The sequence below is a fragment of the Cebus imitator genome, unplaced genomic scaffold (genome assembly GCF_001604975.1).
Source record: "Cebus imitator isolate Cc_AM_T3 unplaced genomic scaffold, Cebus_imitator-1.0 Scaffold149, whole genome shotgun sequence".
NCBI classification, from domain to species: Eukaryota; Metazoa; Chordata; class Mammalia; order Primates; family Cebidae; genus Cebus; species Cebus imitator.
The window spans coordinates 750,461-763,400 of record NW_016107464.1 but is presented as its reverse complement, the minus strand read 5'-3'; the positions used below and the strand labels follow the sequence as shown (position 1 = coordinate 763,400).

The 12,940-nt window shown below is 52.2% G+C and overlaps 1 protein-coding gene across 4 annotated transcripts; it reads left to right on the top strand.

The window, feature by feature from the left end:
* The first annotated feature begins 1,165 nt into the window (after window positions 1-1,165).
* On the top strand, window positions 1,166-12,728 carry MYORG (myogenesis regulating glycosidase (putative)). Of its 4 annotated transcripts, none has more exons than XM_037743642.1 (4): window positions 1,166-1,468; window positions 5,733-5,847; window positions 6,132-8,488; window positions 12,541-12,728. In XM_037743642.1, the coding sequence occupies exon 3, from the start codon at window positions 6,190-6,192 to the stop codon at window positions 8,332-8,334; it is 2,145 nt and encodes a 714-aa protein (XP_037599570.1). In that variant the 5' UTR covers window positions 1,166-1,468; window positions 5,733-5,847; window positions 6,132-6,189; the 3' UTR covers window positions 8,335-8,488; window positions 12,541-12,728. The 4 variants fall into 4 exon arrangements, with proteins under 4 accessions (XP_037599570.1, XP_017398460.1, XP_037599571.1 ...); XM_017542971.2 differs by having other exon boundaries at window positions 6,127-8,488; XM_037743643.1 differs by lacking the exon at window positions 5,733-5,847.
* Window positions 12,729-12,940: the final 212 nt, after the last annotated feature.

Sequence of the window (12,940 nt, the reverse complement as noted above, 5' to 3'; positions counted from 1 at the left end):
AAAAAAAAAAAAAAAAAAAAAAATTAGCAGGGCATGGTGGCACAGGCATGTGGTCCCAGTTACCCAGGAGGCCGAGGTGGGAGGATAGCTTGAATCAAGGAGATCTAGGCTGCAGTGAGTCATGTTCACACCACTGCACTCCAGCCTGGGCAACAGAGAGAGACCCTCTCTCAAAAAAGATAAGACCAGGCGTGGGTGGCTCACGCTTGTAATCCCAGCACTTTGGGAGACCGAGGCAGTGGATCACCTGAGGTCAGGAGTTTGAGAACAGCCTGACCAACATGGTGAAACCCCATCTCTACTAAAAATACAAAATTAGCCGGGCATGTTGGCGCATGCCTGTAATCCCAGCTACTTGGAAAGTTGAGGCAGGAGAATTGCTTGAACCTGGGAAGCAGAGGTTGTAGTGAGCCTACATCGCGCCATTGTACTCCAGCCTAGGCAACAAGAGGGAAACTCAAAAATAAATAAATATATAAATAAAATAGAAATGAAACCTCAAAGTTTCATTTCAAACTCCCCGGAGACGGGGGCATGGCGGGGCACGCCCACTTTCCCGCAGCTTGGGCATTTCTAACTAAAGGCTGTAACTAGGAGGAGGGACTGGACCCTATAAATAACTAGTCTGGGGGTGGCGGTCAGGGAGACGGGTTACGTTGTAAAACACCAAGCAGAAACCGGTCTTCTCAGTCTCTGACCTCAGACACCTCTGGTTTGGTCCAGTGGGAACCGACAACTTGGATTTCCGGCTGGTTGGAACTATAGCTTCCTTCGTGAGGCTCTTGATTGGAAGCACCCTGCATTGGGAGCTGAGATACTCCCACAATTCCGCCACCCCTTTTCCATATGGGGAAACTGAGGGCTTGTGAGAGCGTTACACCCATAAGACGGTATAACGTTATATCGGTATACCTTGACCAAAGTGGGAAGGAAGGAATTCCAAAGGCCAGCCCTGCTCCTTTACCCTGAGGCTCTCTCCCTCTCATCCTCATTCCAAACCTAGCCTAGGGGCACAAGAACCCCAACTTTCCGCAGCGGCTCCTTTCTGTGGAACTACATGTCCCAGCAGGCCTGGGGCTGAGCCCCGCCCGCTTGCGGGTAATCAGTAGCCCAGCTGGCGCTGGCCGACCGGCGGGAGGCGGAACAGGGGGGCGCGGGACTGAGCAAGCCTGAAACGCCAGGGGCAGAGCACAGAGCAGTGAGAGGAAGGTGGGGCTGACGGGCAGGGCCTCAGGTCCGCGTGATAACCTGGGAGGAGAGGTCGAACGCCAGGGGCTGGGCTGGACTCTGAGGCTCGAGGCGAGACTGGATGACAGGGGCGTGACCGAGAAGCCCCAGGGCGGGGCCAGCTGTGTCCTGCCAGGCAGCACCCCGCGCGGCGCGGTGGCAGCTCCACTCTGGCTCAAGCGGAGGGGATCGGCGGGAAGCTCCTTCACCCCCTACTTCTGCCGGGCTGTAGCTGCAGTGGGTGAGCCCAGTGGGAGGGCCGTGGGGGACGGGGAGCTACTGAGGGAGCACGATTTCTGAACTGTGGTTCCCACCGATGAATGGGTGGAGCGCGCCTGGACACCTGGGCCCATCCCACGGCGGCGATTCCCTCCAGGCGACAGGTCCCTTGACCTCGGCCGGTCCCTTCGGACAGTACAGCCTTCGGGCGGGGTGCTGAGGGGGGGGCGTATAGTATTCCAGGCTGTGTAGGCAGTCACTCGATCCCGCGGATCTCCGAGGAGGAGAGGGAGATGAGCCGGATCGAGTTGCCTTTGACATTTCCATCCCCCACTGGGAACGGTGTCCAACTAACGATTCTACTAGGAATGGCCTCCCCTCAGTTGATCAGGGCGGGGCCCTCCCCCTCAGACCAAACTAGCTGTGGCAGCCAAGACTGAGGTTGAGTGTCCAGTGGGGAGAGGCTCAGCAGGAGAAGAGCCCAGGGAGAGCCGCCCTGCAAACTCCACCTGCTAGCACTAGCCTTGGGTTGACTAGATGGCGGAGGTGGCAGATTACAGAGGTCTCTGGTGCCACTGTTAACACCAGAACCACAGAGTTCCTCCCCCAAAGCCCGGGTACTAGATGCCATTAAAACTGCCCTCTTTGCTGCCTCTAAGAGGCCCTGATGTCGGCATGGAGCAAGCAGCAGCACCAGCCCTTGAAAAGACAGGCCTCACCATGCCATGTCCATCTGATGGAAGCCAGTTCCACCAGCTCAGCCACAGGGCTCCTTTCTGCTACTGCATTCAGGCAGCCAGGTCAGACCATTACCTCCCATCTCCTCTTAAAACTTGTGCTGTGGGGAGCTGAGCTGGGATTTTAGATCCAGGCAGCCTTGCTACCTGGCAGACTTCAGACAAGTTCCTTTTTCTGTTTAGGCCACATTTCCTCATCTGTAAAATGGACACTGTAGCTATGTCTGCTATATCACACTGTTGATAGAATTGGATGCTGTGGTGGCATTTGGGAGACTATCATGGTGTCTGAGGTAGGTGGGTGCCCAGGCCTGTGGGCTTCTGTCTTTCATTAAAAAACCTCAGATCCTGGAAAATTAAGATTCGCAGAACCTAGCTGTTGGAAAGGGCTTTTGAACCCACTTTGGTGGCCTCTTCATGCCTCCAGGGCTCATGAGATAGGCTGACTTCATATGAAAGTTTTGAGGATGAAGGAGTCTCTCTCTTCAGATACTGACCCTCTCTCTCCTTATTTCCTTGGTGCCCAGAATGTGGCTTTGGTTGTGTTGAATGAATGAATATAAACTCACAAGTGTGATCTGAGCCACCTAAGGCCTTCTTTGGGTTCTGCTCAGCTTGAGGGCATCAGCTAAAGGCCACTGGCTGCATTTTCCAGGAGGAAAGGAGGTGTATCTATATAGGAATAGGGAGGAAATCGAAGTCATTGTAGGCTGATCGGAAGGGAATAAGAGTCTGTTAAATATCAGCTAGGGCTGCCAAACTGAAGCAACGCGGGGCAGAGGGAACTGAGAATGAGGCCCTGAGCTAGCACCTTGTGGGGCGTGCCTCTGGGAGGAGCTGTGTATTGACATTTAGGATCAAATTCTGCTCCACACCTTGCATTCTTCAGAGTCTCTGCATAGGGGAGGTGAAAAATCTGAGTAGTTCCGGCACCTCCTTGGAAGTCCCTGGGGACTTAGAGACAGACACTGGCATCTGGGAGGAGGTTAATTACTGTTTGCCAGTCTCCTGTTCTTCCCCCGGGCTGGAGCAGTTGGGCAACTGCTGGCAGGCTGTGTGTATGCCTGTGTGTGCACCTGGCTGGTGCTATTTCTTTGTTGGACTCTGATCTAAAGCCTTGGACAGGTACAGTCAGTGGCCTTGAATTGCAGACTGGGACACACTTCTTCCCTTGAGCCTGTGTTTCCCTGCAGTCATATCTGGACTTTATTTTATTTTATTTATTTTTTAATTTTATTTATTTATTTATTTATTTTTGAGATAGGGTCTTACTCTGTCACCCAGGCTAGAGTGAAGTTGCACAATCTCGGCTCACTGCAACCTCAACCTCCTGGGCTCAAGTGACCTTCCCATCTCAGCCCCTCCCCACCAAGCCAAGTAGCTGGGACTACAGGTGCGGGCAACCATACCTGGCTAATGTTTTTTTCTTTTCCTTTTCCTTTTTTTTTTTTTTTTTTTTTTTTTGTTTTTTTGGTAGAGACAGGGTTTCGACATGTTGCCTAGACTGGTCTCAAACTCCTGAGCTCAAGCGATCCACCCTCCTTGGCCTCCCAAAGTGCTAGGATTACAGGAGTGAGCACCATGCATGGCCTCATATCTGGATGTTTAGCATATAGTCTGTCAGAGTTTATGTATGTTAGGGGTAGTGATGGGTGTCTGATCCCTGGAGAGCAGGTAGGTGGAGGAGGTGTGTTAGTCTGAGCTAGGTGAGTGAAATCTCTTGAAGCAGGTAGCCTAAAGGATTTAGGCTGGGGAAGAAACGAGCTTGATAGTCACAAGATAGGCCTGGCTGGAAATGGAGTCAGAATGGTAGCTGAAAACATATCATGCCTCAAGCCTCTAATGCAAAGCAAACACTTTTAAATTTCATCATGGGCCAGGCACAGTGGCTTACACCTGTAATCCCAGCAGTTTGGGAGGCTGAGGTGGGTGGATCACGAGGTCAGGAGTTCAAGACCAGACTGGCCAACATGGTGAAACCCCATCTCTACTAAAAAATATAAAAATTAGCTAGGCATGGTGTAATCCAGAGACTTGGGAGGCTGAGGTAGGAAAATTGCTTGAACTGGGACCCTGGAGGCAGAGGTTTCAGTGAGCTGAGATCTCGCCACTGCACTCTAGCCTGGGCTACAGAGCAAGACTCCATCTCAAAAAAAAAAAAAAAAAATTCATCATGGGAGTAATGAGCAGCTCTTGAAGCTAGGAATAGACATGGTTTGATAAGTGCTTTAGAAAAATCACTATGGTTGCCGAGATCAGAAGCCACTGATAAAAAAGAATTTAGAAGCAGAGAGTCCTATTGGGGGAATAATAATATAGTAATACTGGGGAGAAGTGACAGCACCCAAACTATGACAGAAACAGGACAGTGGGTGAATGGTAGAAACAGAGCTAGGAAGTAGCTGGCCCACAGATGTGGTGCCAGGAGCAGAGCAGGAAACTGAGCAGGGAAATGGACTTGGTGATGGAGGGCTGAGAGCTGGGTGAGCTTGAGGGCAAAGAGAAGCAGACGTGAGAAACAACTGGCCTCCCATGCCAGGCTCCTGCCCCAGACCCTAATATCCCAGTCCTACCTCCCTCCAAACCAGGCCCTGGGGCTGAGTCTGGCTTTGGGTGTCTTCTTTAATCTCCAGATTTCATTTGGCTTTTGACTCAAGATAAAAACCTATTCCTGAGCTGTTCTCCCTTCCTCCCTCCTCTCACCCTCTGGGGACAGGGAAGCTAGCCTACCACCCTGTTAAAAGTATCAAGGAGGCCAGGTGTGGTGGCTCATGCCTATAATCCCAGCACTTTGGGAGGCTGAGGCAGGCGGATCACCTGAGGTCGGGAGTTCGAGACCAGCCTGACCAACATGAAGAAACCTCGTCTCTACTAAAAATACAAAAGAAAAAGCCAGGCGTGGTAGCACATGCCTGTAATCCTAGTTACTCACGAGGCTGAGGCAGGAAAATCACTTGAGTCCGGGAGGCGGAGGTTTCATTGAGCCGAGATCGTGCCACTGCACTCCAGTCTAGGCAACAAGAGCAAAACTCCAACTTAAGAAAAAAAAAAAAACCTCTAGGGGCGTCAGCCACGGTGACTCACGCCTGTAGTCCCAGCACATCTGGAGGCCGAGGTGGGTGGATCACTTGAGGTCATGAGTTTGAGACCAACCTGACCAACATGGTGAAACCCCGTCTCTACCAAAAATAAAAATATTAGCTGGGTGTGGTGGTGTGTGCCTTTAATCCAGCTACTTGGGAGGTTGAGGCAGGAGAATCATTTGAACCCAGGAGGCAGAGGTTGCAGTCAGCTAATATCACAGCACTGCACTCCAGTCTGGGTGACAGAGGGAGACGCCATATGAAAAGAAAGAAAGAGAAGAAAGAAAGAGAGAGAGAGAAGGAAGGAAGGAAGGAGAGAAAGAAAGCGAAAGAAAGAAAGGGAAAGACAGAAAAGAAAAGAAAGGAAGGAAGGAAGGAAGGGAGAGAAAGAGAGAGAAAGAAAGAAAGTCTCAAGGGGCTGGCTGAACCATCTCCTCTCCCTCACCCTGGCCATCCACACCTCTAGGAGAGCAGGACTTTTCCAGTTCCGTCCCCGTCTCTTCAGCCCAAACGCCGCCATGTGTGATACGGGGAGGCCTGGTTTATCCTGTGATCCTGGAAACTTTCCTGACTCTCTCAAGGTTTGTTTCTCCACTAGGAAAATGAGGATGCCTGCCATCTCCCAGCACATGCCGCGCCCCCCAGTCACAGAGTCCTAATTTGGGCAAGCATTAGGAACCATGAGAAAGGGTGGCTTAGACACAGATTGGCCTGGTAAGAGTCTCACCTTTGCCACTTGTCAAGCCTTCAGGTTTCAGTATTCACCTTCCCAAAATATACACCTCTTCTTAGCTTGAGGCAGCAAATGGAAATAACATGGGATGAAAAAGCTCAGTTCCATCTCTCTCTCCTCCTTTCTGAGCAGGTTGAGATGAGCTCGGTCAGATGGCCGCACGGCCCGCTCCTTTCTTAGCAGACCACTAATGCTCCAGAACCCTCAGGAGAAGAGCCAGGCCTACCCCCGCCACCGCCGGCCTGGCGGCTACGCAGACCGTCAGAATTCGGAGGCCGTCGCAGCCGCAGCTATGTACACCTTCCTGCCCGACAACTTCTCGCCTGCCAAGCCCAAGCCTTCCAAAGAGCTGAAGCCGCTATTGGGCTCCGCTGTCCTGGGGCTGCTGCTGGTGCTGGCCGCCGTGGTGGCCTGGTGTTACTACAGCGTCTCCCTATGCAAGGCGGAGCGACTTCGCGCCGAGCTGCTGGACCTCAACGCTGGCGGCTTCTCCATCCGCAACCAGAAGGGAGAGCAGGTCTTCCGCCTGGCCTTCCGCTCCGGTGCGCTGGACCTCGATTCCTGCAGCCGCGATGGCGCCCTGCTGGGCTGCTCGCTCACGGCCGACGGGCGGCCTCTGAACTTCTTCATCCAGACTGTGCGGCCCAAGGACACTGTCATGTGTTACCGCGTGCGGTGGGAGGAGGCGGTGCAGGGCAGGGCGGTCGAACACGCCATGTTCCTGGGCGACGCGGCGGCGCACTGGTATGGTGGCGCCGAGATGAGGACGCAACACTGGCCCATCCGCCTGGAAGGCCAGCAGGAGCCCCAGCCCTTCGTCACCAGCGATGTCTACTCCTCCGACGCCGCGTTTGGGGGCATCCTTGAGCGCTACTGGCTATCTTCGCGCGCAGCCGCCATCAAAGTCAACGACTCAGTGCCCTTCCACCTGGGCTGGAACGGCACGGAGAGTTCGCTGCGGCTGCAGGCACGCTACCACGACACGCCCTACAAGCCGGCCGCCGGCCTCGCCGCAGCGCCGGAGCTGAGTTACCGAGTGTGCGTGGGCTCGGACGTCACCTCCATCCACAAGTACATGGTGCGCCGCTACTTCAACAAGCCTTCGAGGGTGCCAGCGCCCGAGGCCTTCCGAGACCCCATTTGGTCCACGTGGGCGCTGTATGGGCGCGCCGTGGACCAGGAGAAGGTGCTGCATTTTGCACAACAAATTCGCCAGCACCGCTTCAACAGCAGCCACCTAGAAATCGACGACATGTACACACCCGCTTATGGCGACTTCGACTTTGATGAGGTCAAATTCCCCAATGCCAGCAACATGTTCCGCCGCCTGCGCGACGCCGGCTTCCGCGTCACGCTCTGGGTGCACCCGTTTGTCAACTACAACTCGTCGCGCTTTGGCGAGGGTGTGGAGCGCGAGCTGTTCGTGCGCGAACCCACAGGCCGGCTGCCCGCGCTGGTGCGCTGGTGGAATGGCATCGGCGCAGTGCTGGATTTCACGAACCCGAAAGCCCGCGACTGGTTCCAGGGACACCTGCGGCGGCTGCGCTCTCGCTACTCCGTGGTTTCCTTCAAGTTCGACGCGGGCGAGGTCAGCTACCTGCCGCGGGACTTCAGCACCTACCGGCAGCTGCCGGACCCCAGCGTCTGGAGCCGGCGCTACACTGAGATGGCGCTGCCCTTCTTCTCGTTGGCGGAGGTGCGCGTAGGCTACCAGTCACAGAACATCTCCTGCTTCTTCCGCCTGGTGGATCGCGACTCGGTGTGGGGCTATGACCTGGGGCTGCGATCGCTCATCCCGGCGGTGCTCACCGTCAGCATGCTGGGCTACCCATTCATCCTACCCGATATGGTGGGCGGCAACGCCGTGCCCGAGCGCACAGCCGGCGGCAACGTGCCCGAGCGCGAGCTCTACATTCGCTGGCTGGAAGTGGCAGCCTTCATGCCCGCCATGCAGTTCTCTATCCCTCCCTGGCGCTACGACGCGGAAGTGGTGGCCATCGCGCAGAAGTTCGCAGCCCTACGGGCCTCGCTTGTGGCGCCGCTGCTGCTTGAGCTGGCGGGCGAGGTCACTGACACGGGTGACCCCATCGTCCGCCCCCTTTGGTGGATCGCGCCCGGTGACGAGACAGCTCATCGCATCGACTCGCAGTTCCTTATTGGGGACACGCTGCTTGTGGCGCCGGTGCTGGAGCCCGGCAAGCAGGAGCGCGATGTCTATTTGCCCGCAGGCAAGTGGCGCAGCTACAAGGGCGAGCTTTTTGACAAGACGCCGGTGCTTCTCACCGATTACCCGGTCGACCTGGACGAGGTCGCCTACTTTACCTGGGCGTCCTGACCCAGACCAGGGCCCGGGAACCACACAGCCCCCAGCCTTCCTGCAGACCTCGAACCCTCCCTCACACCTGCACCGTGAACTCCCAGGAACCTCCACCTCTATACCACCCATTAAGTGGCTGCCGACCTAAATGTGATGGAACCAGCTGCTGAAGGTGGGGTCTGGGGAGGGGGCACTGAAGCAATCTCCTGCTCCAACCCACAATCCTGACTGTGCCCTTCCTGCTCTCGCACACTCACACCAGTCTGCAGAAACCCATTCCCTGGGGTGGGAGCCAGAGAGCTTAGAGGAAAAAGGTCAGCTCTCTTCCTGTTACACATGGTTGGGGTTTAAAAGCACAAAGAGAAACCTCTCCATCCTGGCCTTGGTGGCCATCTTTGTCCATCTGAGGTGGGGACTTGATCTTATTTAAGGTCCCCAAATAGCCCTCACCACACTCAGAAAGTATGCTTTCTTAGTGTTGGAAGCCAAGCCCTTAGTTCCCAGCATTCACCTGAACTGTGGCTGATTTGGTCCCAGCCCAGCTGGAGAGAAGGTGTTTGGCTAACTGACAAGGAGGCAAGAGGTCCCCTCCCAGGGAACAGGAGGACTGGGCTTAGCACAGAGCCATCATCATGTTCCCTATTTGTGAAGAGACTCCTGACACTGCATTAATCCCTTTGTGTACATACATAGGCTCAGCCCTGGGCCAGATGTGCCTGATGGAACAGACTTGCAGAGCCATGCAGGTGCCTTAACTTGTGTGTGTGTGTGTGTGTGTGTGTGTGTGGGCGTGTGTGTGTGTGTGTGTGTGTGAGAGAGAGAGAGAGAGAGAGAGAGAAAGTCACATCATGGGTCCCTGATCTATGAAATGAACACAACCTCTCTGAGGCTGGTTAATCTGGAGGAAGGAGACATGGAGCAAATCTGAGGTTCTGATCGCTGAGCCAGCCTCCTCCCAGGTGGTTTCCCTGGGACTGTAGTAGGAAATAAATAGTCCTTTCAAGATTCCTCAGCTGCCTCACTCCCTGCACATGTGCCTGGGGTGTGGCCTAGAAGGGAGTGATGTTCTTATTCTGGTGATCTGTGCTACTTCTGAACACAAGGCACATGCACACACTGACAACTACCAACAAACAGACAGGGGAAGGTCTTTCATGTCAGCCATTTTCTCTTTCTTTCTTTTTTTTTTTTTTTTTTTTTTTTTTTTTTTNTTTTTTTGAGATGGAGTCTTGCTCTGTCACCCAGGCTGGAGTGCAATGGTACAATCTTGGCTTGCTGCAACCTCTGCCTCCCAGATTCAAGTGCTTCTCCTGCCTCAGCTTCCCAAATAGCTGGAATTACAGGCACACATCACTATGCCTGGCTGTTTGTTTGTTTTGAGACAAGAGTCTTGCTCTGATGCCAAGCACCAGACTGGAGTGCAGTGGCGTGATCTTGGCTCACTGCAACCTCCACCTCCCAGGTTCAAGCCATTCTCCTGCCTCAGCCTCCTGAGTAGCTGGAGCTACAGGCGCGTGCCACCATGCCCAGCTAATTTTTGTATTTTAGTAGAGATAGGATTTCACCATATTGGCCAGGATGGTCTTGATCTCTTGACCTCATGATCTACCTGCCTCAGCCTCCCAAAGTGCTCAGATTACAGGCATGAGCCACCGTGCCAGCTATTTTCTCTTTCTGAGACGAGCAACCTCAGCAGAGTGAGTCTTTTCTGATTTTGCAGCTCAGTCTGGAGAAAAGTGGCATGCCAGAGCTGGTAGGTGGGAAACAGGGTGGACTTCAGCTTCCATCAACAGCTCCGGTAGCAGAACCAATCCCCCACCCCCTAGAGAATGTATCCTTTTGCCACCTGATATGGTTTGGCTGTGTCACCACCTAAAACTCATCTTGAATTGTAGCTCCCATAATTGTCATATGTTATGGGAAGGACCTGGTGGGAGATAATTGAATCATGGGGGCAGTTTCCACCATACTGTTCTGGTGGTAGTGAATAGGTCTCATGAGATCTGATGATCTTACAAAGGGTTTCCCCTTTCACTTGGCTCTCATTCTCTCTTGCCTGCCACCATGTAAGATGTGCCTTTCCACCATGATTGTGAGGTCTCCCCAGCCAAGTGGACCTGTGAGTTCATTAAACCTCTTTTTCCTTATAAATTACCCAGTCTTGGTTATGTCTTTATCAGCAGTGTGAAAATGAACTAATACAGTAAATTTGGTACCAATAGAGTGGGGTGCTGCTGTAAATAACCAAAAATGTGGAATAAACTTTGGAACTGGGTAACAGGCAGAGGTTGGAACAGTTTGGAGGGATCGGAAGACAGGAAAATGTGGGAACATTTGGAACTTCCCAGAGACTTGTTAAATGGCTTTGTTAAATGTTAAAATGCTGATAATGATATGGACAATGAAATCCAGGCTGAGGCGGTCTCAGATGGAGATGAGGAACTTGTTGGGTACTGGAGCAAACAGAATTCTTGCTATATTTTAGCAAAGAGACTGGCTGCATTTTGCCCTAGCCCTAGAGATTTGTGGGACTTTGAACTTGAGGGAGATGATTTAGGGTATCTGGCAGAAGAAATTTCTAAGCAACAAAGCATTCAAGAAGTGACTTGGGTGCTGTTAAAAGCATTCAGTTTTCAAAAGGAAACAGAGCATAAAAGCTTGGAAAATCTGCAGCCTGACAGTGAGATAGAAAAGAAAAATCCATTTTCTGAGGAGAAATTCAAGACTGCTGCAGAAATTTGCATTAGTAACAAGGAGCCAAATGTTAATCACCAAGACATGGGGAAAATGTCTCCAAGGCATATTAGAGATGTTTGCAGCAGCCCCTGCCATCACAGGCCTGGAGGCCTAGGAGAAAAAAATGGTTTTGTGGGCCAAGCCCAGGGTCTCCATGCTGTGTGCAGTCCAGGACTTGGTACCCTGCATCCAGCCACTCTAGCCATGGCTAAAAGGGCCCAAGGTACAGCTTGGGCCATGGCTTCAGAGGGTGCAAGCCCCAAGGCTTGGCAGCTTCCACATGGTGTTGAGCCTGCAGGTGCACAGAAGTCAAAAACTGAGTTTTGGGAACCTCTGCCTAGATTTCAGAGGATGTATGGAAATTCACAGATGTCCAGGCAGAAGTTTGTTACAGGGGTGGGGCCCTCATGGAGAACCTCTCCTAGGGCACTCTGGAAGGGAAATATGGGGTTGAAGCCCCCCACACAGAGTCCCCACTGAGGCACTGCCTAGTGGAGCTGTGAGAAGAGGGCCACTGTCCTCCAGACCCTAGAATGATATATCCACTGACAGCTTGCACCATGCACCTGGAAAAGCCACAAACACTCAACACCGGCCTGTGAAACCAGCCAAGAGGTAGGCTATACCCTGTAATGCCACAGGGGTGGATCTGCCCAAGACCGTGGGAACCCACCTCCTGCATCAGTGTGACCTGGATGTAAGACATGGAGTCAAAGGAGATCATTTTGGAGCTTTAAGATTTAACTGCCCTGCTGGATTTCGGACTTTCACGGGGCATTTCTCCTTTGTTTTGGCCAACTTCTCCCCTTGGATTGGGTGTATTTATCCAATGCCTGTACCTCCATTGTACCTATGAAGTAACTAACTTGCCTTTGATTTTACAGGCTCACAAGCAGAAGGGACTTGCCTTGTCTCAGATGAGACTTTGGACTGTGGACTTTGAGTTAAGTTCGAAATGAGTTAAGACTTTGGTCTGCCCTTGGAAGCTGCTGGCTAATTTTAAAAATTTTTAAACAAAAAATTAAAAAAAAAAAAAGACTTTGGGGGACTGTTGGGAAGGCATGATTGAGTTTTAAATGAGAGGACATGAGATTTGGGAGGGTACAAGGAGAGAATGATATGGTTTGGCTGTACCCCCACCCATATCTCACCTTAAACTGTAGCTCCCATAATTGTGGGAGGGACCTTGTGGGAGATAATTAAATCATGGGGGCAGTTTTCTGTCCTGGTGGTAGTGAATAAGTCTCATGAGATCTGATGGCTTTATAAGGGGTTTCCCCTTTTGTTTGGCTCTCATTCTCTCTTGCCTGCTGCCGTATAGATGTGCCTTTAGCCTTCCACCATGATTGTGAGGCCTCCCCAGCCATGTGGAATTGTGAGTTCATTAAACCTCTTTTTCTTTATAAATTACCCAGTCTCGGGTATGGCTTTATCAGCAGTGTGAACGTGGACTAATACACAACTCCTCTACCTTCTTTATTTTCTTAGTGTGAAAAATGCCTGATGAAAGCTTTGGGGCCCCTCACAGATGCACAATTCAAGTGCCGATTCTATGACTCATCTATCAGCTCTGTTAACTTGAACAAGCTGCTTAACCTTGCTGAGCCTCTGTTTTCTCATATGTACAATGGTGATAATAATGCCTACCTCCCCAGGTTGTTGTAAGAATTATAAGCATAAATGTATGTAAAGTGCCTGGCACAAAGTAGGTGCTCAATAAAAGGTAGTTATTATAACACTATTTCTTGTTTTCTCAATTAAAAACAACGATCCTTCTAGAACCCAGCTCTCAGCCTGGATGGCTTTCTCTGGGTCTGCCTGTGAAACCCCCTCCCCAACCCTCTGCACATAGCACCCAGTTGAGCTCTCAGTTTGTGACCAAAGAACA

What these genes read in the sequence shown, in the direction of transcription:
- MYORG (XM_037743643.1), top strand. Translation starts at nt 6,190, where the DNA reads ATGCTCCAGAACCCTCAGGAGAAGAGCCAGGCCTACCCCCGCCACCGC.